Below are 26,095 nucleotides of genomic sequence, written 5' to 3'. Positions count from 1 at the left end.
TATTGTGTTACATCCACTACTAGATAATGCATTTATAAGTATTATACAAATTGAAGTGAATCATTTTTACATTACTAGCACCAATCCTAGCACCAAAATTTAAATGTTTATGGATAAAATTGGCAGTTAATCATTCACTAAATATTATATGTAGCCTACATGTAATCACTCATGTAATCATTTTGACTGTTTGTAGGAATGCTGAAGCAGCTAAAGTCACAACACTCTGTCATGATTAATTTCTAAGCCAATCAATAGCCTATAAGCAGAATAGAAATGGACGAATGAGTGAACGAGTCATTCAAGGAGAGAGAGAGAGAGAGAGAGAGAGAGAGAGAGAGAGAGAGAGAGAGAGAGAGAGAGAGAGAGAGAGAGAGAGAGAGAGAGAGAGAGAGAGAGAGAGAGAGAGAGAGAGAGACCACCAGCCCAGCAAGGACAAACTTGCAAGAAGCAGAGCATGCAGAAAAGGCTCCGCAAGACAACAGTGCAACAGTGCAGCCGCTCGGCGGGTTTTCAAGCTACAGAGGCAGCAGAGGTTGTTGCGGATTACAATGATTGCCACAACTCAACAGAACATGACCACGGAGCTGGTATGTGAGCGTGTTTGTTTTGTTTTGTTGTTGTTTTTTTCTTTAATTGTTTTATCTGCACTTGTGTTTCGTCAGATTCAGAGCAGATGAGAGTGTGTGTGTGTGCGTGTATCTAATCTGTGAGGGGAGATTTGAGTGCTCTGTTGTGCAGCAGGGGAATTCCTCATGTATGCCCACAGTGCGATGACTATCGATTAGTGTTTTAGCCATTTCGCCCATTCAGACTTTCTCGTCAATATCAATCTTCTTGACACTGACTCCGTGCACTGCGGTGCGGGCTGGTGTAGTAACTCGACGTCCAGAGCCTCTCACTCTAATCGCTCTTCTGTCCCATCCATACTTTTATTGCATAATGTCTGCATCAGTAGCAATTCTCATTTTTCTAATAATCAGATATAATAATTTGTCCCAGCAGACTGTTCCCTTCAGTCAGGACCTGCACACTGACAAAGGGGCTCACAGCCTGCACCGGATGATTGATTATCCCTCTGCTGTGTAGGTGTATTGGCAATGAACAAAGACTATGAACCAACATCTTCTATTTGATGCTCACACTATTACCAGTCCTTACTGATGATGACACATGCAAACAGTCAAACATGTATCCTCTCCAAATTATTATTCAATGCACCTCTCCTATTGAATTCCAACAAGTTCCAATGTGTCTTTTTCTGGTTTATTTAAAAGGCATTTCACCTCTGTTTTTATGTCAGAACTAACTTGTCAGCGCACAATTTCAGATATTACATGAAGAGTAGGTTGGGGCAAAGTATTTGGATTCAACACAACATTAATTAATGCTATTAATCTAATTATCAATGATTTAATCTAATATTTTCACTAGACATACTGCTGATAGACACATTTGCATGATTTATATCTAATATAGTGTTTCCTTCTTTGAATAAAACTTTGTCATGCGCCATCAAACATTGTTCAGAAATGTTATTGTAGTGCTTCTGTTTATCTACAGGGCAGTGAAACGATGTAAAACCCTGCCAAGTCGACTAATTAACAGATCTCATCAAACTGCCACCCTTCTTGGGAAAGAGCTTCAATCATGATATCATTAGTACTCAGCTGCCCTGGTGGAGGAAAGTGTTCGAGAGCCTAGATCGAGCAGTTAAGTTATTAGTTGAATTATGTCGAATTGGCCTGTAACATGAGCACAGTGATGTCTGACATTAAGTGACACACTAACCTTCAGTTGTAATGTGATGAAATCTTAGTGAAATTTGTCTGAAAGTGTCTGTGTTATAATCCTGCAGTATTATTGTCTCCTTGACAGGGCCACACAAGGCTGCGGGGGTTTATAGACAATCCATTACCTGCAAATGTCGCAACATCTCATGTCACAGCCTCCAGTCAATATGCTTTTCACAGGAAAAACAATTAATGAGACAAATCGCACAACCGCTCATTTTCAATAAGGTTTTTAATTTGTGTTTTTATTGCTGGATTACAGGTTGTCGAATGTGTCTCTGTTGGTAGGAAGATGCAGTGATTTAGGGAATAATGTGGTTTGCCACTTGTGTCATGTATTTGTGTGGCATCATTTTAGATGTAGCTACCGTACAGCAGGTGCAAAGTGCAACTATGAAAGCAATATCACAATTTCATGCCACAAAAACGTAATGCTTTCGTTCTGGCTCGGTTAATCCCTGGCATTAAGGAAGAAAACAAAAAAGTGATTTAATTAGTTTCTACAAAGGCGCTATTGTTTTTATTTTCATTCCCTGATAACGTGGCAATATGACACGGTGAATTCATAATTCGTATAATAATTATATTATTTGCTGATACAGTATTTCTGTAGAGTCTCATCCCTAGTGAAAAGTAATGTATTCTGTATCATACTTTACTCTAACTCTATATCATGTCACCCTCAGCTCTCCCACGTGTGTTTCACGGACGTTGCTTGTTCCTGAGGCAGGAACTGGGTTACTGTGAGTGGCTGGACATGCTGAGGGAAGGTTATCTCGTACGGGACCCTTTTGTACAGTTATTTTCTTATGCGTGACGGGGAGCATGAAAAGAAGAAGACAGTAAAGGCAGCCTTGCAGCAGCAGAGGCTAAAGCGGCAGGTCTTTCACTTCACTGTGGCTTGTGCTGCATTGTCTGGCAATAGCCTCGAGGGCAAAAAAGGAAAAAAAAACAAAAAAACTACCCAGTTAGTCCCATATGGTGTTTATACCACCTACTGCCTTTTTTAAGATAAGAAGCACAAAAGGGAGAAGCGGTGCTGCAATGTGTAGGGGCACATAAATTCCTCTGGATGTGATGAAAGATTGCCTAGATATGAATCAATATTGAGCTCTAGTATCTCATTACTACAGCTGCTTGGTGACCATTTATTCTGACCATGCTAAAGTTACAGCCTGCTCTAATGATGACTTTCATTTTAAACGAGGCAGTGAGAGATATTGACAAGGTAAAATATACGTGGGTTAGTTAGTAATACACAGCTTTCCCTTGTGAGCAATTACGGTGATTATCATTAAAAATCAGGAGCATATACGTTATATTGAGGGCTGTATGTGTCTGCCAATAGATCTCCACCTTTTTATGGTGATGGTTATTTCATTGATACCTCTGCCAATGTCATGTGTGTAATAAACATCATTGCCTGATGTTAAAGTGTGTGTGTGTGTTGTGTGTGTGTGTGTGTGTGTGTGTATGTGGGGTGGGGGGGTTAGAGGTATGCAAATCCAGAACCAGAATCCCTGAATAGCCTGCATTGGTTCCCTCGTTCTGCTGCATGTGATTTATTGTCGGATTCTCCGCGCCTCAAAGACACAGAAGATGGAGTTAAGGAGGTCTCCTGAGCCTAATTTATGAATTCTTAGCACCGCCTCGATTCTACGCAACCTAGCTGCGGTGCATACTGTGCAGATTGAGTAATTGTGTTTGGTGTGGCTTTGCTTTTTTTAGAGTGCAAACTCAATCAATACAGTTGGAATTGTTTGATTTTGTGTGCAGTGCTTCGAAAGAGAAAAAAGGAGCCAGTTGGTTGGAATCTGTTTGTGTGTAGTTTAATAAAAGCTTCCAGTTTGATGAGTCTGATTTTTAAATTGAAGTGGTAGAAAGATCAGAATAGGGCTTTTTTTTTTATCATTTCCACATGGAAGTGTCACACTTTGCCAGAAAGTCTATCCGGCAAAGTCTAGCTAAAAGTCTCCTTTACAGCTATATTTCCACTATTAATTGTTTCCCTCTGGACCTTGTACAACTGCACACCTTATCGATTCGCTCTTTTGGTTGACTGAAAAGTCCCAGAGCACTGCTGGAAAATGTAAGTGCTCTCTTTTCTCTCACGCAGTTCTGCATGGTTTGCCAAAAAAAAAAGGGGATTCCTTCAAGAGGGTTATCCATAAACAGAGACCCTTCATTTGCATTCTCCCACCCCTTTGGTGTTTGACTGAAACCTCGTCCAGGCTTCTACTCCAACTCCTACGGGATCAGGCAGGCTGAATAACATGAGGAAGGTCTATGTGTGATTCATATTGGATCTGGGTCAGCACAAACCCTGGTCTGAGATATGTGGAGATTAAGATATTGAGATAATATGCTTGTCCATCTGAGTGAGATATGCCAGGTCCGTCACACAGCCCAGCTCATCATCTGTTTCACCTGTGCCAGCAGATTGTGCTGCATTAGAGTCCCTCATGCGTCGTGACCAGCAGCCAGTCTTTGCCAGCGTTCACCCCTGGGAATCTGCTCAGTGCATCTGTACCTCATCTGCAAGTGTGACAAAACTCCTCAATTCACGGAAATGTGGGATTCTTGCGGTCCGTCTTAACAACGATGCAACCTTAATTGGAAGTATGGTCTAATGTCTGGGCTCAGGGGAAAGAGCTGTTTCCATTAGGAGGATGTTCAGCCCTCATGTTGCACACTGTAATTAGAGGGTGGACTTGGAAATGAAATACTGTGCGGTGGAACCAGTCAAGCGTAGGAATTTAATTTGAAATGTGTCTTTCAACTATGAGATCCTGGGAGCACTGTTTAATTCTTTATAAACTGTTTTATGATAATGTAGCCATGATACATGACCATTGCTATTCATGGATTGTAGTTTTATACATCATATACCCAGGCTGTATGTGATGAGATTCAATTCAGAATTCTCTGTATTTCAAAATTGTACCTGTTCAGTCAAACAGAAATTGCTGAGGGTGCAGTGTGATGCAGTATTGACTGTATTCTATCAAAGATTCATAGACTACTGTAGGTTTTTTTATCTGATGGAAGGATTACACTGGTTCGCTGAGAGATTGGGTGCTCAGAGGGCAGGAGAGTGAGATAAAACAGAGTGTTAGAAAGACCAGTAGATACACAGACTTGGACATCAATCACCCAGCTCTGGTCTGCACTGAGAGTTCTAACATCACTTAAAAGTTGTCCCTGCAGGTGCAAGTGGTAGTCGTTTTAATTTGAACATGTTATGATACTGCAGCCAAGACTATCTATTAAAGATGAGACCTTGGCTGGTGTCCTGTGCTGGCAACCATTTGAGGTAAAGCAGACCTTGTATGTCTTCAATTCATCTTGTGTATAAAGTAAAACCTTATAATAAGAGGTGAGAACTTCCAAAAGGATTAAAATCTGTATCAAAGATTTATTTATTTTTATTTATTTATTTTTTAAAATAACATGGAACTATAAAGTAAGTTGAGAAATTCCACTGTTTCTGGTTCACCTGAGCTGACCTTTAATCTTCTGTTTTCACTTTTCTGAAATGGGCTTTTTAGACATTTTGACTCCAGTTACATAAGTCAGTTCTCTGCACTTTAATAAAGAAAGTGCCAGGGGCACTTGTATATATGTGTGTGTGTGTGTGTGTGTGTGTGTGTGTGTGTGTGTGTGGGGGTGGGGGGGGGGGGGTGGGGTGCTAGGTGGGGTTGTTCAGGCGAGTGTGGCCAATAGCAAAGACTCAGGGACAGCTGGTGTCACCCAGGGAGTGCGGAGGAGCAGCAATCTGTTGACCAGTGAACCACATAGATGTCCTCCTTCCGCCGTCTGCCCCCCTCCCCTCGTCCCAAGGCCTGGAGGATGGTGATTGGGACCAACGAGTCCGTGAGGGGTTAAGCCAAAGGGATGGGCAGCGATGATGAAGGCTGAATTTTATGTTTGCTCTATGATTGAACTTTCACACTCCAGCGGGCATGTGGCTCCAGCAGTGCCAGCCACTCATTATGAGGGAGCGGAGCGCAGCCTGGGAACAGCATGCAATTGTGTTTAATTGTGACTGATAGGAATGCCAGCTCATTCCATCAGTTCACCCTGATGGCATACAGGGGGTGTACAAGGACTTGAGCCTAAACGTGAAGTTTTGCACTTCTGGCAGCTGGAGCTTCATCTATAACTCATTGTATAGTTACATAGTCCCTTCTCCTTCTCCTTTTTTTTTATTACCTCGTTAACGACTTCATCCAGAGCTGTTGAATAAATCCTGATCCACCTAAGCAGCTTCCTCTATAAAAGCACACCGTAGTTTCAGGCACCACACATTTCTTGACAACTTGACACTCAGTTTTCAGAATACCACATGGCCCATCAGTCATGTAACAGATGAAATGAGGCGATAGTGAAGAAAAATGATGGTGTGGCCAAAATTGCTGCTGCAATTAAAGTCTGATCCCTCAAATGCAACAATTCTATGCAGTTCTCATATGGAAAATTGATGTAATTCAGTAAAGTCTCCATGATTCTAAAAACTGGTCTCAATCCCCCTGAGGCTCACTGTACTGATATGCCTGTCAGGGAGAAATTTCTGTGAGACTGTGGAAATGAAGCATCACTAATGTCCTCCTCCTCGGCTGTGCTCACATTTATCAACATGTTTGTTTGTGTGTGTGTGTGTGTGTGTGTGTGTTCCCTTCAATATCAGGACCTGGGGAGTTCAGACGGTCCCCCGCGGAACTGGAAGGGCATAGGAATTGCCATGGTGGTGATCCTGGCTGTTATGTCTCTGGTCATTCTCTCTGTCATCCTCCTCACGCCTGGTAAGAACATGGGAAAAGAGAGAGAGAGAGAAAAAGAGGGTGAAAAGCTGGAGGGAAGTAAAAGCATCAAAGCAAATTGGGATTGTGATGTGGGGAATTAAAGGGGTAGTTTGACATTATGGGAAGTGTGCTTATTTACTTTGTAAAGTGGAGAGTTATAAGAAAAGATCAATACTGCAGCTGCAAGTGGTTAGCTTAGCTTAGCACAAAAGACTGTAAACAGGTGAAAAGAGCTAGCCTGGCTCCAAGGGAAGCAAAATCTGCTATCAGCACCTCTAAAGCTCACGCTTTATAACACTTTTTATCTTGTTTGTTTTATTTGTACAAAAACTACAGTGTTAAAACGACAATTCACCGTTTTATGGAGTGTTAAAATCTCAGTGACTATTTCTTGGCTCTGAGCAGTTGCCAGGCAACCACGAAATAGTCTCTGAGAGATTATACCCTCCCAAAAAAACAAAAAACAAACAGATGTTAGATGAAATAGATGTTTTTACACTTTGTGTTTGTATGGATTAAACAAATAAGATATAGCCTAATTAGTTAATTAGTGAGCTTTAGATGTGCTGGCAGGTGGATTTGGTTGTTAATGGACAGAGCCAGGCTAACTGTTCCCCCTGTGTCCAGGCTCAAAGCTAAGCTATATTCAATGGAAATCTAACTATCCATCAGAAAGGAAAAGTATCGCCCAACATGTAAAACTTTTGCTTGAAGGGAGGCATACCATGGGCAAGGACTCATAAAATGTTACAAACACACTAACAATGGCATTGGAAATGTACTGAAGCAGGAAATATAGGCCACACTAAAAAAACATGCTCAGGCTTTGTTTGTCTGTAAACATAAAAGGAGTTTCAGATGAACTAACTAATTAACTCTCTCTGCCCTTAAAGATGAATCTCACTTGTTACTCCGTTCCCATCTCACCATGGAGGACCTGGAGAGTGAGGAGTTCAAAGTTCACGACCCCTGTGTCGCATGGTTGAACGGTAAGGATCTCACTAAACCTTTTAATGATCTCATCTGAGACTGAGCCGCTGGTTTGCAGACATACAGTAGTAACCATCTCTGCCTCTGTGGATTCAAGTCATCACTCTAATAACACAGGACCCTCCGTCCCTGAACTGTCTTTTCCCTGCCAGAAAACGAAGTGGCTCTCCGCACCAGAGAGGGACATGTCCTGTCGTTCAGCCTCAACAGCAACCTCACCTCAACTCTGCTGGACAACAGCTCCCTGGCGAGTTATCACAACACAGCTCATGGGGACAGAGGACAGGCTTCAGTATTGATTGGCTCATATTCACAGACACCTGGACAAACTGATCGGCCAACATAAAGGGAGATGCTTGCAGTTAGAGCGAAAGAGAAACTGTAGAGTCCCGCTGTTCCACATCCCACAGCTGAGACAAAAAAAGATTTGGCAGAGTGACAGTATCAGCTCATTTCCCCCCAATCTGGCTGCTCTGTGAGCCCTCAACATGTGCCTTCAAAGAGAATTTTCCAAGCAAGGGCATCATTTTGAACACCGCCTCTGCGCGACACTGACTGACTTATATGGGTCATCGCTGGGGAGCTTTAAGCAGGGTTCCGTTGTCAGGTTGAGAAGAAGTCTTTCCTCGGTGTTGTGATATGGTTTATCGTCCCTGTTGCTGTTGGTAATTCCAGAAAAAGATATTTTTCTTATATGAATACCAAGAAGTACATCTTATTTAAAGAATTGCTTTTCAAAACCTGGGTAGCTGAATAAATATTTAAATGAAAGCCAAGCAAAATGGTCAAAGAATAAGAACAAGTCAAAACAATGAAAAAAATGAAAGTAAATTGGTTTTGAGATGAGATTTACACTCAACAGAGCTTGTTCCACTGTGGGAGCTTAGCATCATGTAACTAGTAGCTCATAAGGTTCTGCCTTGTTTTCCACTGCAGTGGAAAGCTTCAGATACCAGGACAAATGTCGTCCAAGCTGGCGCCAGATATTAATGTAATGCCAGAAAGATATTGGTCTCTAACTCGTACAGACTTTAAATATTATATAATACATATATAATATAAATATTATATAATACATATATAATATTTAATCAATGACAGCTGTTTTCAATATACTACGCCAAATTGACGTCGACATTGTCCTGACATTGAGTTTTGGTCGCCTGACATCACAACCTACGATGTTGGTGGTCAGCTGCGTGCCTCCATTGTTTGGTAGGTGAGTGCAGTTCAGTTTTGGGACAGACAGAAGTGGAAAATGTGGCGCTAATATTGCTTCACATGTTGCTGATCTAACACCCAGAGGGAGACTGTTTAGTAGTGTAGGAGTCAGGACAGCAAAAGCTTGGTCACCAGGCGCACTCTGATGACTTGGGTGCCCTAATGGACATGTATGTGATCAGGAACTTGCTGATACAGTATATGGTGGAGCCAAATTGTAATATGCCTTTTATAAAAAGGAATTTGAATTGATAAATCAGGCCAGTGTAGTGTTGTAAAGCCAGCACTGGAGTATTATGGAAATGCTGTGGAGCGTATGTTACAGCTTCTCAGCTCAAACAAAATGCAGTACACTACTATCGTTAGGGTGCGAAGAAACAAAACAATGGCTGATTTATTTGAGCTGTTGGAAAGATAAGATGGGGTGTATTTTGTTTTTTTGTTTTTTTACATTTTAAACTACACTGTTCCACCTGTGGGACACTTTGGCCTTGGTTACTTTAGATGTGTTTTGGTCTGTACCAGACTCAGTCTTCACACAACCTTGACAAATTATACATTGTTTGAAAGCTCAAGGTCTCCTGATTCTATCTGTGCAAAGTCTATTCGGATCCCCATAACACTGAAACACAGAATTAAAATGTAATTAGTAAATCCACATTGGAATTACTACTACAGCCCATCTCCCTTGAAGGGCTATATCAAATATCCCAACCGACTTTCTCTAAAGGAAACCAAATAGGAGTTTCTGATGAAGTGTTGTCTAATTTTCCTTTGTTTTGTTTTCAACAGGATCTGACCACAACTAAATTCCAAGTGTCCGCAGACAAGAGGTTTGTCCTCTTGACGTATAACATTCAGCCGGTAAGTTTGCTTTGAATGGCAAGGTGACTCAGGCACCGTTAAGATTTTTACCCTCAGAAAATATCCAGTGTCATAAAATTATGCACTAATATCGAAGACAAACTGTTACTGCGCACAAACCTGCACGTCTGGCAGGGCACTAGTGGCTGCGAAACAACAGTGACATGCATCTTAATCGGAGCGAGAGAAGGAGTGCAAACATGAAGGAGGGTGTGTGTGTGTGTGTGTGTGTGTGTGTGTGTGTGTGTGTGTGTGTGTGTGTGTGTGTGTGTGTGTGTTTTCTGCTACTGCAGCAGTCTGTAGCTCTATAACTCCGCCCACCAAATGACTGGGATAACATATGGGGAGTTGAATATTTAAACTGGCTGATGGCGGATGGTGCAGGGGGCTGAGGAAAGCTTAGAGTGAGTGATCAGTGTGAAGTTGGTAGCAAGGGGATGGGGGGAAGGGGGGATCAATGACATGAAGAGGTAAAGTTGGAGCCGTGATAATGAAATCGCCCTGCTAGTTCGGTGAGGAATTTTAATGAGAAGCTGACAAGAATCACAATCGCAGGTGCTTTCAGATAAGCGTTGGGGTAGACAAAACAGATCTTTTACTCCCTGTACTTTAGCAGCACATAGCTCAGTTCCTCCACCACCCCCCCCACCAGCCGCCTCACTCTGTAAATACCCGTACCACTAATAAATTGTTGACTCTTTCCTCAAAGGGAAGGCAAGTTGTGTAATGTGCAAGTAATCGGCAAGAGAGGGAAACAGAATTAGGAGGAAATTAAAAATATGAAAGCAGATTTTGCTGCTCTATCGCACTCTCATTCTCGTTCAGTCTCCTCTGTCGCCCTGGGCTTTCTTTAGAGAGATCTGCTTTTGCTCTAATCTCTGTGTATCATATTTTCTGTGTGTGTGTGTGTGTGTGTGTGTGTGTGTGTGTGTGTGTGTGTGTGTGTGTGTGTGTGTGAGCCTGTTGCAGTCATTACAAACACAGTGCATCCAAACTGAATTATTAAGCGGTTAACATACACCCAATCAGTTTTCGGATATGTGTGTAGAGAAAGGGCTCAGATCTTTGCCCAGTTTGTGGATTGCGCTGGTTGATTTATGCCGTGTCATTAGCATACTTCCTTTGATATCAGCAGGAATTGTCTGTTCTCATCTGTATGCTCAGTGTGTATGCACACTCGAGGAAATCGCAGGCAGTGGGCATGCCACCTGGAATCATTTGTATATTTAGAAATGTTTTTGTGTGTGTGTGTGTCTGTGTGAACATGGTTGGCATTTTGTGTGCTATTTTGTTGGGGCTGTTCCTCCATTCTCCCCTTCCCTCTAGGACCCTCCTTCCCTCTCTCGCTCCATCTTCCTGACTCTCGCTCACTTTTTTCTTGTCTATCTCTGGGGGGATTTGTGCTGACTGAAGCAGTTTGCGCCAGGCACCAGCTTCGCTGTTCGGAAGAAGAACGACGCGCTGCTGAGAGTGGCAGAGAACAAGAGAGAGAAACAGTGGGAGCCACTTGTGATGGAGGGGAAAAGAAAAAATGGGATATGCACCATTTGCCCTTAAATACACTGCCCAGTTGACCTTAATCGGAATCTTTATCAAATACTGACAAAGATGCTAAAAAGAGAGCGGTACAGTGTTGAGAAATGGATGAGCAGGCTGTGTGTAAAGTTAAAAGCCTTCTCTGGATTTTGTATTAGCTCTAGAGGCTTTAGGGAGGGTTTTGTGTCTGGTGGGGGAAAATAAATGGATTTTGATAAGAAGGTATACATAGAAGTGAGTTAGGGATTTGGACACATAGGAACAAGAGAAAGCAGATTTCCTACAGGAGAGCCTGTTAGAATTAAGCCGGCTTGTGATTGTGTGTGAGAGGAGAAAAGCAGGCAGAGAAGACTTATGTGTTTTTCAAAGACTGATGGCAAGATAGTTCAGAGGAGACAGAGGTTTTTGGGATTGATGAGCAGAGTCAAACAGAACAGTGCCTGCCAAGAGAGCGCAGTTTAGGGACAAATAAAATGCCAAGGGAGTCGTGTCTGCACTCTGCAGCAAATGCTGTTGGGTGTTGGTATCAAAGGCAGCGCATTGTGGGGCTGCTTCTGAGGAGGAAGGATGCTATTATCTCTGTAGTGTACAAAAGATCCCAATATCTGTGCTCATGCAAAGGATGTTATAATATCTGTATGTTTTCTTTGTTATCCCACGCTATCTTCTGAGTGTTTAATCTGTGTTTTGTGCCCCCCCCACCTCCTCCTGTTTTGGCAGCATGGGTTGAGGAGGGGGTGGGGTGTACATTAGGGGTGACAAGCAGAGCAATCTGGAGGATTTATGACATGTCACTGGCAGGCACATTAGAGTTCGTTCTGCCTCTCGGAGACAGATGTTCTCAGTCTTTCTGTCTGTTTATCACACGGACACATGAAATCACACAATAACGTACAACCTCTGCCACTGGCTTCATGTTGGTAAATCATGAGCAGAATCGCAGGGTTCCTTAACAAATCATAAGCAGCTGACTGAACATGGTGCTCATCACAATGCTGCCCCCTTTGGTCTCAAAGAGTGACGCTCCTTGTAACTCAAGATCAGTCCTTGTTGTGTGTGGAGTACATGTCAACTCTGGCTGTCAGCCAGTGCCTCTGCCCTCTCTGCATCCTTGCCCCCCTTCCTGTCTTTGTTTCTTTCTCTATACCTCCCTCCCTCACTTTTTCCTTCAGCATTTGACCAACTCATTCCTTCCTCTTCCTGTTTTTGCAGTGCTTTTCTGTTGTAACACGGCTCTTTTCCTGTACACCGTGTTTCCCCTCATGCTGAGACTTTACAGTGCAATCAGATTTCAATTTCACTTAGATAGCCTTAGAATTCATTTCCCCTCCTATACCCCTGTAGCTTTACCCCTGTGTCACTCCATCCATGCATTTTCTAACAACAGACAAACAACACAGAGGAGAAATCCAATTCCACTGCTAAGTGTGCAGTATAGGGGATGTGACATTTAATTTCTTTAGGCACTGGTTTTCCAGGAGGCTGAGGCTTTCAGAGGCCACTGGGCAAATAGCCTGTTTCCAACCCTTTGTTTGAAACAAAAAAGAAAATGGTAGGAATCAATATAATACCTAGAGCTCATCAGGTAATGCTGTGATCAATTACGGTTAACACACACATATACACATGCACACATTCATTGATTCTGGTACCATAGTCTTTTTCAGCATGTTAATTTAATTATTCATTGAACTGCTGATGCTTGTGTCAGGGTTGCCAGCCACAATAGATCTCAGTGGGAAGGATATTAGCTGTAATGATGCAGCTTAATAATAAAAATGTCTGTCTTGGTTTCTATATTTTTCTCCTCATTGTCATGTCATTGATGTTGTCTCTTTTACTCAGTCTTAAGTAAAGATCCATGTGATCCAAGTTTCTGCTATTCACTTGTGAGCACAATATTGATATAATATGGATGGAAATTGCACACAGCAGTTTAATGAATCATATAAATTTAATCTATACTGTGATTGGCTCAGTAATAATCTAGGCAATATTAAAATACTTGGTTTTTGCTAAAGATTACCACACATACAGATACATACAGTATGAGGCCCATTAGATTGTTATTTACCGACTGTAAATTAAAGGTCCCATATTTTATACTTTAACAGTGTTTTATTTTTTAGTTTTGATATCCATAAGAAGATATATTGTGGATTAAGTACCAAAAACTATCTCAATGTAGTTTTACATCTCCTCTCTCAGGCTTCTTTCTGGAGCTCTAGTCACAACAGGTCAGTGAGCCAATCCTCTCTTCTGATTGGCTGACTGTTTTCTGAGTGATCAAATCAAAATGTATCACATTTCAGGTAGACTCTCAGAGAAACCAAATCTTGTATGGTTGGACAGTGGTTCTGGGTGGGCTGGGCTTGGGGAATGGCTGAGGGTGATGCCTTTGGTCACAGTATTAATATAGAACCTAGACCTGCTTTATAATCAAAAACACATGGAAATCTCACTTTATACAATATGGGACCTTTAATATAGAGATTAATGATCAATTTGCCTTTCTAATTTTGTAGCATAATGGTGTTTTACCCTTTTTATAAAAGCAATCAGTCATTTGATGCAGTAAATTGGAGTGATTTAAGAAGCTTCCTGTTGCTTATTGCTTGACTGAAAGGTCGGCCTCATGTGAATGAGCATGTGTGAGCACTAAAATATATGTGGTGTCATCTAAGCGTGACATACCTGTGTGCATGATATCCTCTACCTCTTTCAGGTGTTCTCTCAGTCCTTCACAGCCTCCTATGCTATCTACAATGTGGCTAATGGGTAGGTGGAATCGTGAATGCTAATGCATGGGCTGCACTGGGCATGAGCGTTACCAATGCAAGCAGACATGCAGATTGAAAGACTTGCCCCCAAAGCGTGTCTCATCGAATCAGAACCTCATATTTCTGTCAGACATGCATTCATTCGTCAGTGTCCCTACCAGGTTCCATATCCCAACATAAGGTTTGTACTGTACTTCAGATTTCACTGCCTGAGATTCATATATATATATATATATTGCATTATATCAGTGGGAAAAACTCTTTGGATGGAACTTCTGATGAGTGGAAAGGATTTCAGGAAGACCTGCAATGTTAATAGTTGCCTGAATATGCCTTTGAGGAAAATGTTTGCCTGTCCAGAGGAAGCAAAAAAAATGCAGCTAGGAATATGGAAAAAGAAATGTTGCACTCTTGCATGAAGCAATCCCATTCTCTGTTTTGTTTTCCTTCACTGCATCTTGCTCTTTTGTCCTCATATTACAGTATCTCTCTCAAGGCCAGGGCATGGATGGACCTCAAAGGGCTTAAACCAGGACAGTTGTCCCTAATGGAGGGCTTATGTTTGAGTTTTGTGTGTGTTCCAGGGATCTGCAGGAGCTTAACCCTCCACAGAGGGAGAAGGCAGTGCTACAATATGCTTCCTGGGGGCCTCAGGGGAACCAGCTGGTAAGCCAGGCACTTACTCATTTACCTGATCAGTGTGTTAAAATCTGTATCGACTTTGCCTGTCAATATTATAAGATTTTCTCAACCTTTACCGGCTGTGTATGAATGGCCTTAATATGACATAGTTTTCATAATGATAAGATCAATAGTACCATGTCTTTGTCATTATGAAAAGACCTCCAGCTCAGAGGTTATTGCAATGACTGTGCAGTTATAATGGGGTTGCTTAACACTCATAATATAATTCATCTACCTTCCCTGTAATGTAATTGGCTTTTGGTGCTATGTCAGTGTTCATCTGCAGCATATCAACTGGCAAGTAAAGATGTATTAGCTCTCAGCTGCGTGTGTGCTGGCCAATGATTCACTCTCACTCTTGGACGGTGTCCGACACTCAATTCAGACAGCCAGTGATGAAGGCTGCAACCAAACCATCTTTGATAATGAATTGGCACTATCTTGTATGTGCTGCTCATGCCAGGCCTATGTGTGTGACGGAGATATCTACTACAAACTGAGTGTGACCAGCAAACCCCTGCGTCTCACAACCACCGACCAGGAGCAGAATGTGGTGAATGGGCTCTCTGACTGGACGTATGAGGGTAGGATGTCTTCCAGCTTCACACACAAATCTACAAATTCAAGTCGGCAGCTATAATCATCAAAAGCAGAATAATGTTTTTATTTTTGAGTTTGAAATTAAAACTGTTACTGTCTTTTAAAACAGAGGAAGTGCTCTTGACATATGTTGCCCACTGGTGGTCTATGGACGGGGCCCGACTGGCATACCTCAGCATCAACAACTCTGCCACACCTGTGATGGAAATACCTCACTTCTTAGGTGGTCTCTATCCCTCCAATGTGCTCTTCCCCTACCCCAAGGTGAAAACTGGTTAAAACAGGACTCTACAGCCACACTAGTCGCTCTTTAACGAAGCTGCACCGTGTTGCTTTGATCTAAATGCTCATATAAGCATGCAAACATGCTCACAGCTGACAATGCTGACATTCAGCAGGCATGTTCACCATCTTGGTATAGCGTGTTAGCATGCTAACATTTGCTAATTGCTACAATTAGCAAATGTTGAGGCATGAATGAAAATAGGTGTTGGGACATTTCACTAAAAAAACACAACTGCGAACCTCATGGTGATGCCAAAGTCTTAAAGGAGCTATTAGTAAGTTTTGCTGTCGCACATAGCCAACATTAGCATTGACAGGTCTTCACTAACCAGTCTAGTAAGAAATGTGAGTACAGCATCAAACTTTATTTCTCTTTATCAGTGGAAAGCAATGCCAATGCTAACTCTTGTATTCCTTCTATTTCTATCACTTCTTTTCTTCTGCTGAAGTTAGTATGCTAAACAGCTAGCTCCAGTTAGCTCCGAGTAGCATCTATCTGCCCTGAAGAAGTAGTGCTGCTCAGAGGGTGTACTATTTATTACCTCTCATGGGTGAAGCTCTTGGCCAGCCACCATCACCACCACCACCACCGACTCCTGGCAAGAAAGCACATTCATCAGCAGAGAAAACTTACAAACAGCCCCTTTAAGGATTCATCGTCTGTTAACTATGAATGTAAAAATCTTCTGGCAATCTATCCACTACATGTTGAGATATTTTACTTTATTAGTGAAATTTAGACCCAGTCCTGGCACTAGGGGTAAAGTCAGAGGATTACCAAAGTCAAATAAATGTATCTTCTGGTCACTGTGGAAATCTGTTTAGAGTTTATGATCATTTTTTCTTTTGCTTGTGCTCCAAGGCTGGCTCAAGTATCCCATCAGTCAGTCTGTTCGTGGTGAATCTTTACGGTCCAGCTCACACTCTGGAAATGATGCCTCCAGACTCCCTCAGGGCCAGGTAGTACATCTTTATGAATGTAAAAGCAGAATAAACCTTCAAAACTTTAGACACCACCTGTCAGAAATTATCACATGCGTGTAAATTCCTTTACCCTTCACTGCTTCTTTTTTTTCTTCTCCATTCCTTTGCATCACTTTCCAATCTTTTTCCCAATGTATCATTTCCTGCATTGCTTCTTCAGAGACAGCTACATCTCCATGGTGACCTGGATCAGCAGCACCCGGCTCGCGGTTCGTTGGCTGAATCGTGCCCAGAACCAATCAGTGCTCTGCGTGTGTGAGGCCACCACAGGGGCATGCTCAGAGGTGAGCAGTCATCAGTCGTTCCACATTAGTAATCCAAGCGCCCCTCGCTGCAATATACAACTTTAATAGAATCCTTTGCTTCTTTTACACAGTGTTGGGAGTTAGGATTGATTTTCTTAAGCTCTCAAATCTCAGCTGGCTGGATTAATATTTAAGGTCATTTGCTGCATGAGAGGAATTTTCAGTGATGTGCTGCAGTATTTTATTGCTGGTTCCCCTTCTGTAAATCCTCACAGATTTCAGTTTTCCCATTGCCAATTATTCATTAATGCAATATTTAATAAATAATAAACATAATAATACAATGCTTTTGAAATCAGCTTTAGATGTTGTAAGTGCATTTTAAATGGTGTGACTAATACATTTGTCTATATTTTATGATTTTAAATCCATAGAAACACAAAATGGCCATGGACATAATGCAAAACCAACGACAGGTAAGTATTTCTCATGTTTACAGCTATTTCTCGCTCCAGACTTTTCTTCTGACTTGATGCGCTTGTTCAACAGGACGTGCCACTGTTTTCAGCAGACGGCTCTGTGTTTTATACCATCCTGCCGGCCAAACAAGGCGCTCGTGGAGAGTTTCACCACATCGCTGGCCTTTCGGTCCAGGTCAGTTTTAGGGCTGTTAACTTTTACTGCTTCATGTCATCCTTGAATGATTTCTGACGGGACCGGTTGTTAACGTTTCAACGAGGGTCACGTAAAACAGCGTGTGATTACAGATCTCAGCAGCACAGTGCAGCGCAGCCTGAAGTCAGTCTCTGTCATTAGCGAATCAATTTATTGAGTTATTGTATTTTCTCCCTAATTATACAATTAACAAAACAACAATCTTTATCTGAGTCATTTCACTGACTAATATTTTAGTGGTCTTTTGCCCTTTCCATTTTTGAAGGACTTCAGTTCGTCTCAGTTTAACAATTAAATCATCTCGAGTGGGGCAATTAAAATATTTATATGCTTTTTTTCTCATAGAAGAATCAAGCAAATTTGGCATTAAAGAGCATGTGTTTTATAGTTGCTGGGTACTTAAGTCCCACACCTTTGGGCTCATATAAACCATTAATGGCTCAGGATCAAATCCAGAGTTTTCTCTCCTGTGTCTTTATGACTTCATAAAAATAAACAAAGTCATTAAGAAGTACTTTTTCTGAACTCTCTCTGTTGCCACCAGCGCCATCATTTGTTTTAACTCTTATGAAGCTATCTTCATTTTTTCCCTCATCCTCTGACACACACTTGCTGTATCGTTGCACCTATTTTTATTCTGTATATGTGCCTGCCTCTACATTCCTCTTCGTCTCTGTGTAACGCAGCCCGCCATCCCGTCCGTCCCTCCTCGCTTCCTGACATCGGGGAGCTGGGACGTCACCTTGCTCTGCGCCCTAGACGAGAAGGCTGGAAAAATGTATGTGAGAGCCACAGTGTGTGGAGCCGGGTTGACGCACCCGTCAGCTCATTTATCCGCCCGCAGTTCCTTACTATGAATATACAACTTACGGGGGAGGTTGAGTAGAATAGTGCCCATCATTACAATGATCATTAAAATGATGTCGGCAGCTGGAGAGGAAAATTGAGACTGTGGGTGAATGGTACATATAAGATTGTCTGTTTAAAATAACTAAAAAGACCATTTTTAACACGTAGCATTGATCCTACTTTAAATGGCCAAAGGAAATGGCTTTGACTCTGACTTTGCTTGTGGCAGTGTATTGCCACTGAAGAGAACAAAAGACTACTTACACTTGACCAGAGCAGATTATTGCTTAAATCTCTCTTCATCCTGCTAGGGGAAGAAACCCCTCGTGAACAGATTGACTGAGGTGTGAGCATCACAGACAATCAAGGAAAAGTCAATGTAGATCTAGGCAATTGTTTTCAGTCCCAAAGCCCACAGGTTGAAACTACTCTTTTTCTCCAGACAAGTCATTCTGCCTCCCAATACTTACATTTATAGAAGTGGATAGTGTACATCCACTGCCCAGATGTTGTAAATCAGCACAACAAATTAAATGTGAAACAAAGCTGACTTTATAAACATGCTGAAGTATATAAATATGTGTAAATAGGTCCTCGTCATGAATAATTAATAGCCAGAATAATTAGGCTGAGGTTAAGATACCCAAAGGTGATCTGCAGTTCCTTGGCAGTGTTGAATAACTTGCTATGTCTGTGGTTCATTTTTCTCCTCATCAGCTATTTCCTGAGCACAGAGGAATCCCGACAAAGCAGACACCTTTACAGGTGAGCATGGTTTCCTGCGAAAACAGCCTAACCTCAGCTGAATACAGAGTCTATACAACACTATAGACCGAGATAAAGTGTCTTGTGGGCTGTGGAGTATTTTGTTTTCTCTTTGTTTGTGTTTTCAACCTTAAAACAATCTCTTGATTCATTTTTTGAGAGATGCTGACGTTTCATTCAGTCAGACTTTAGTCCAAAGACTTCTATGGCGTCTGCGGTATCGGAATCACTTAAAACAAACACAAAGCTCAGCTGACGCTCAAGTCATGGGAATGTCATTAGTCTTTTGTGGGTATTTGGTCATAAACCAATGTATTGGACCAACAAAACAATAAATGGTGTGAATGAATGAATGGCCTGGTGATGCCATCAGGTGAAAAGTCAGACTATCACTAATCTATCCTGAAGGGAATATGAATGTCTGCAACAGTTTTTATTGCAATTCATCCAATAGCTAATGAGACATTAACACCTAAAACCAAAAATGTCAACCTTAAGATGGTGCTACAGCAAAAGTCAGGGGAGCAACTAAGTCCACAGGATACACCATCAGGGGACCATGAATGTCTGCAAAGAATAGTGCTACTTCACTGGATAAGAGAAATCTTTGACCTGCTGTTGGAGCTGGATGAAAAGTAAGAGATTCACCAAAGTCATTAGTATTCAACCTATAGACGCCATGGCCCTCATTTATCAATCTTGCGTGAAAACAGGTGCAGATCTGAGCGCAGAATTGGTCTTACGATAGGAAACACGTGTGATTCATGAAACATTCGTATCTGACCAATCCCAGCGTACGAATGATCGGGTCTTGATAAATGCGGCGGCTGAATTCGATCGTCATTAACATGTTACGCCCTTAAATATTCCTGGTTCGGAGGCCTCGCCCACTAAGGTCAAACATGGAGAGAAGAGTATCTGGCAAAAAACGAAACTTTTCAGAGATGGAGATCGACATCCTGATATCTGAGGTGGCGCAAAATAAGGAAGTGCTTTTTGGCAGACTGAAGAGTGGGATCAAAGGAGCTCATAAAACCGCTGTGTGGAAGAGGGTAACGGAGATGAGTTTGGCTGTGCAGTGCCCCCTCCTGCAGCCGCGCGCCAACACAGCTGTTTTGAAAAATAAAAGAATCGTGTGTGTCCCCCGGCCACCTGGCCACCACGTTTAAAAGTGATAGCTTGGCATCACAAATCACCTGTACATTTATAGAGTGGTAGTTTTTGCGATTGATGAATGCGTAATAATTCATGGATGGTGCCTTCAGACGCACATGAGTGCAATCAATTGCTCCAACCAAATTTGGAAACCCAGCAATCTGGAGATCCCTGCGGTCTCTTAAAACGCGATCACGTCTGACACGCGCGTATTGTTCCTCCAAAACGAGTAAATCTGCCATCGTTAGGATTTGATAACTGTCAAAGCATCTGTTTAAATAGGGGAGTGAGTAAACATCTGACCAACCACAGTGCAACAATGATTATCTCACCTCGCTCACGTCCAAATTGATAAATGCCGAAGCTTGTGTGGAAATGGTCGTACGCATGGTTTTCTGCCGTACGTTCGTTTGATAAATGAGGGCCCATGGGTGTAAAAAAATAATAATAATAATTTCAACCATATGGTGGCACTAGAGGAAAAGTTAGGGGATCGCCAGGGTCAGTAGTCTTCATCCTTCATGGCCATCCATCCAACAGTTGATGAGATAAATCAGTCTGAATCATTGTGGTGGATTGACAAACAAGTCTGATATTGCCATCCCCAGAGCGACACTGCTAGGATACCTAAAAAAGTGACTGCACATTAATGTGTTGAAGTGAGAATCTTTATTTTTGTGTGCTGTATATGCTTCAGGCCAACAGTTAAATAGACACATAAAACCCCACTCAGTGGACCAGAGCCCTCTGTGCTGTTGAGGCTTAGGTCACTGAGACTTAAAGTCCCACCTGTGCTCAGCGCACCTGCTCTTTTACTCATCGACCTCTTTGCTTTCGCATCGTTTTATTACCTGACATAGCTTTGTGTCTCAGGAGATAGCTCAATATTATGGAGGAGGGAAGATGGCTTGTTTAAACTTGTGGTTAATCCTGTATGAAATTTGTAAGCAGTGGAGCAGAGAAGTACATTTAGAGACTCAACACTGCCTAACAGAGCAATCTGTATAACAGCTTTTATGTCTAAGCTTATTGAACCCCATTTGTTTCTGAAAAGTCAGCTCGCTGAATGGTGTGTCTCTAGACACTGACACTTTTCCTTGATATCTTAGCAATCAATTGACCCTTTCCTGGAGCAATTCAATCTGATTTAGACTTGTCCTAGTCTTCTCAAGTGTGGTCAATAACCCTGGTCTTTTATTTCCAAGTGTCAACTTGGATGGAGTGTTTCAGCGCCGGTGCATCTCCTGTAACCTCATAGATGGATGTCGCTTCTTTAAATCTGAATTCAGCCCCAATCAAACCCACTTCACCCTCTACTGCTTAGGTAAATGACACACACACACACACACACACACACACACACACACACAAACACACATACATACATACATACACACTTGCAATGAATATGAAAGTGTCATGCTGCTCTGACAGTTGGTTTTATAATGTTGTCTTTTGAAAAAAAAAATCCCCAGGACCTGGAATCCCTAAAGTGACAGTTCACAGTACAAAGGACCCCTCCAGTGAGTGTTACATCTGCTTGTCTCATTAATAATGTACACACACACACACACACACACACACACACACACACACACACACACACACACACACACACACACACACAGAGATACACACACAGGCTATCTGTGTGTGTGCTATCTGTGTCTGCAGTGTCCTATGACAGCCTGCAGGAGGCGATATATTCATGAAGACCAGAAAGTAGATTAATCCATTTCCTGCTTGTGAACACTGCCCTCTGTCTGTGGCTCTCAGTCAGAGCCGTTCACATGGAGATGATAAGGATTTGATCTACAACCTGATGGGCTCCTGTGTCTGTCTTGATGTTTAGGGTGAAAAACATAACACAGTGGTGTTTTATCTCCTGTAGGATATGTCATCTTGGAGGATAACAGCCCTCTGTCTGAAGCCCTGGAGGACAAGAGGCTCCCAGAGACTCTGTTCAGGACACTCCCAGCAGACAACCATGGTACAACAAAGAAACCATTAGATATATATATATATATATATATATATATATATATATATATATATATATATATACATACATACTTATATTATTTGTTTTGGCTCTTGTATTATTAAGGAACTAAATGAAATGGTCATAGTTACATTTAGGTTAATTGCCACAAAGCGTTCACAGATCACCTGCAGTCCCTTTCTCAAGCAGTCAGACTATATTCAGCAGCGACAGTGGAGCACACACTGCAAGTGTCTCGTCAGGAAGGGACTGACATGGTTAAGTACCAATTAAAGCAATCACTTATTGTATTTGGTGATTAGGTTATTAGCGTGAGTCATGTGTGCCTTCAGGTGGTTGTGAATGATTTTTCTTGTCCTTCTGTTTTTTTGTTTAAAATAAGTGCTGCTGAGGTTCAGGTGTATTTTCAGGCTCTTAAATGTAGCAGTAATCCTAACATGTCAGTGAAGAGTCAACCTTGTCCAATCCCTGTTTGCTTTCCTCAGATCTGCACCTGAAACTATCTCTACCTCAGGGTTACGAGGCCAACCTGCACCCTCTCCTCATCATTGTGTAAGTATCAATGAACAAGCACGCGAGGCAACAGGGATGTTTATGTCGTCTGTTTTGCAACCTATGACCCATAGCCTTTTTCTCGCCCATCTTCCATTCCTAACAACTGTCACCACGCTAGCTGATCCTGTTCGTCTCGTTGCTCAGAGACGGCGTTCCTGGCAGTCAGTCGGTGACGGAGGAATTTGCCCTTGACTGGCCTCAGGTCCTCTCCAGCACACAAAGCGTGGCCTTGGCCTGGGTGGACGGCAGGAGCGGGGTTGGCCGTGGACAGAAGACCACCGCTGTGGATCCACGCAAGCTTGGCTCACTTAGAGTCAAAGATTATCTGGGAGTTGTAGAGTCAGTGCAGTTATACAACAACATAAGGTTGTTTGATTGACACGTGTTGCTAAAGCCTGTGAACTGATAACCTAACAGGCTTTTATGATGTTTCCGCAGGTTGTTGATGCAACTGCCGTACATTGATGACCGTCGGATGGCCCTCTATGGAAAGGTTACCCCATGTTTTTAAATTGTTAACTCAATTCCTTTCTGTTGAATCCATAAACACTATCACGTGCTTTGTTTGTTTAGGCGCTTTTCTGTTTCCCCTACAGGCATTTGGTGGCTACTTAACTCTCAAGATGTTAGCTGCAACAGATAAACTCTTTCAATGCACAGCTGCCATGGCACCAGTAACTGACTTCAGGCTTTATAGTGAGTTGCAGTCATGTCATCAACTATTCATATGTTGAGGCCATACTAATTGCAATGAGTCAGAGAAACAGTTCATGTTGGAGAATACCAGTTATTCCACTGTTTTCAGGTGCTGCATTCTCAGAGAGATATCTAGGCCTTCCAGCAAAGGAGGAGCACGCTTACTCGGTGAGGCTCTAAAGCTCATCTATTCAGGTGTAAATGGCTTTTTGTAAATTAATAATCTTGCCTGTGGATTTGCACTCAGCTGTAAATTAAATGTATTACTCAGAACTAATGCAACCTAATACAGCAGTCCTCTAATAAATCCTGTCTTCATGATGGTTATAAAGTTTAGTTTTTTGTTGAAACCCTTTTAGAGAGGTGTCGGTTCTACTCTGTAGTCATTTCAGCTGTTTTAATTTGTGGTGCAGTTGAATTGTATCATGTTATACTAAGAGGTGTTTCTAATTGTTTATCCACCCCATTTAAATCAGTGAGGGCGGACTAAACCTTACAAACACCACCACTCAGTATAATGCAATACAATTCAACTGCACCACAGTTTACAGCCTCCAAGACGACCATAAAGTTTAGTTAACGCCTCTCTAAGACAATTCCAATAAAAAATGAACATTAAAACTTTTATTAAGGTGGGATTTATTGCAGGGCTGTTGTGTTAGACTGCATCCGTTTCAGCTAGATAGGTACACCCAATAAAGTGCTCATATTGCTGTGGTGTATCTTTTCAGACTGCCTCTTTGCTGGAGGAGGTTAACAAGCTGAAAGATGAGAATTTCCTTATTCTACATGGAACTGCAGATGGTGAGATTTCTGTTAAATTTTCTGCTTTTTTAGAATTCCTTTTGTGGGTTTTTTTTTTTTTTTTACACCCCTATGTGTGTGTTTTTGGTCAAAGCGAGGGTACACTTCCAGCACAGTGCTGAGCTCCTGAGCCGACTGGTGAAGGTGGAAGCCAACTACTCACTGCAGCTGTACCCAGACGAGGGTCACGTCCTGAGAGAGCCCCGCAGCGTTCAGCACTTCCAGCGGACAGTGGTGAACTACCTCCAAAACTGCATGAAGCACAGCGTTCTCCTAGATCCCATAGAGGATGAAGAGGAGGAAGATGACTGAGCCCAGAGTTTCCCTTTCCTTCTTCTGGAAAGACTCTCTTAGGACTGTATGCCATCTTATGCATTACCTTGGGTCAGATTACCAGGCACAAGAGCACAGGAGTGGGGACCAAACACATCAGATCACCTCCTATAACGTCTGGAAAAATTTATGTACTGTTTACCTTGTTGCACACAATTATTTCCGTTATACTGTATGTTTGAGACGCTGTTTGTTTACAAATGTCACTTGAGATGATGTGGACTAGAAGGCTACTGATTCTGCCAAAAGTTTACAAAGATTTTAATACATGCATGTCGTAATGGCTGCATGACGTGGATTAGTTTACACTGCATTTTCTGTGTTTTGCAGGTTTTAAATATTGCCCATCAGGGTTGTAGATCAAAATCTGCCAACAGCCGGGAACACACGAGAAGACTTATAAAAACCTTTCTGATCCTGTGAGAAGACCTAGAAGACATTTAATGACTAAGAAATAATACCTGAGCATTACTACAGAGTTCTGAATAAGCCAGCATAGAGTACAGGATGACATTCATATTTATGCAGATTCTAGTGACACAAAATCAAACAACTGGGACAACTCTGATCCAGGAGATTTGATCTTAAATTCAAACTGGCCCTACAGGTCACTGGCCTGGGCGCATTCTCCACAATCTTTAAGATGTCATCGTAAAATCTGAGTTATTTTGGGTCTTTTGTACTGTGTGTTCCTGGCTTAAATTAAGTTAGATGAAGCATATGGAGCATTCTAAATGTGCCAAATACATTTTGTGGACTTTATCCACTGGTTTTATTAGCATTACTTGCATTATGTGATTAAGAATGAGTATGCAACTGAAACTATTAACACCACAAGCTCTGATTCAAGAAATATTGCAACATCTATGTAGGTCTGTCTGTGTACTGTATTTGGAAGTACAGAATGTTTCTGTTTTTATACATCTTGGCATTTTAATCATTCTTGTGTATTGCAGAATTAAATTATTTCTTTGGACAAACTGATGAGCCATTACATTGCAACCCACAAAGGTAGTGGGCTTGATCATCAAACTATGAACCAAACCACACTGGTAAACCGCATGCAGTTGGTTTGAAAATGAATGCCCTCACTAGACAACCAGCTACTCCTTTTTTCCAATAACCCTTGACAATAAAGGTTGATCTTCTTGTTTTACAGCTAATTTTATTTTGGTTCCTTCACTAATTATCACAGCTGCAGTCTAACAGAGCCATTTGGAGGGATAATTATGAAATCTGTCATGTGTTAACACTTGGTAAATTCTGCCTTTGGTCTTTGCTAAAGTACCACTGTGGCATTCACAGCAAATATTATCTGTTATTATTGCTCTAAATGGCTACAAAGATTAGGGCCACTGATATTAGGTTATCCAAAGCGGGTCTGAAATGGATCATTTTATAGAACCTGCCAACACTGATTAAAAGTGAACATATGCCAATAACAAATGCCAAGAACATGCCACTACAGATATAAATA

General features: G+C 41.9%; 1 protein-coding gene across 1 annotated transcript; it reads left to right on the top strand.

Annotated features, from left to right (window-relative positions):
* Positions 1-425: 425 nt before the first annotated feature.
* On the top strand, positions 426-25,781 carry LOC130175307 (inactive dipeptidyl peptidase 10). The gene is made up of 25 exons (XM_056385723.1): positions 426-590; positions 6,481-6,595; positions 7,489-7,584; positions 7,738-7,832; positions 9,599-9,670; positions 13,932-13,984; positions 14,571-14,652; positions 15,134-15,254; positions 15,380-15,534; positions 16,418-16,515; positions 16,700-16,823; positions 17,219-17,260; positions 17,334-17,438; positions 18,146-18,237; positions 19,026-19,073; positions 21,434-21,552; positions 21,704-21,751; positions 22,120-22,218; positions 22,716-22,782; positions 22,930-23,124; positions 23,224-23,278; positions 23,382-23,481; positions 23,591-23,649; positions 24,213-24,285; positions 24,380-25,781. Exons 1-25 carry the CDS (start codon positions 552-554, stop codon positions 24,595-24,597), a joined length of 2,370 nt encoding a protein of 789 aa, XP_056241698.1. The 5' UTR covers positions 426-551; the 3' UTR covers positions 24,598-25,781.
* The last annotated feature ends 314 nt before the right edge of the window (positions 25,782-26,095 follow it).

This window comes from Seriola aureovittata, chromosome 9 (assembly GCF_021018895.1).
Source record: "Seriola aureovittata isolate HTS-2021-v1 ecotype China chromosome 9, ASM2101889v1, whole genome shotgun sequence".
Lineage (NCBI taxonomy): Eukaryota > Metazoa > Chordata > Actinopteri > Carangiformes > Carangidae > Seriola > Seriola aureovittata.
Note: the sequence above shows the minus strand (reverse complement) of the source record. Positions and strands in the feature narration are given on the sequence as shown.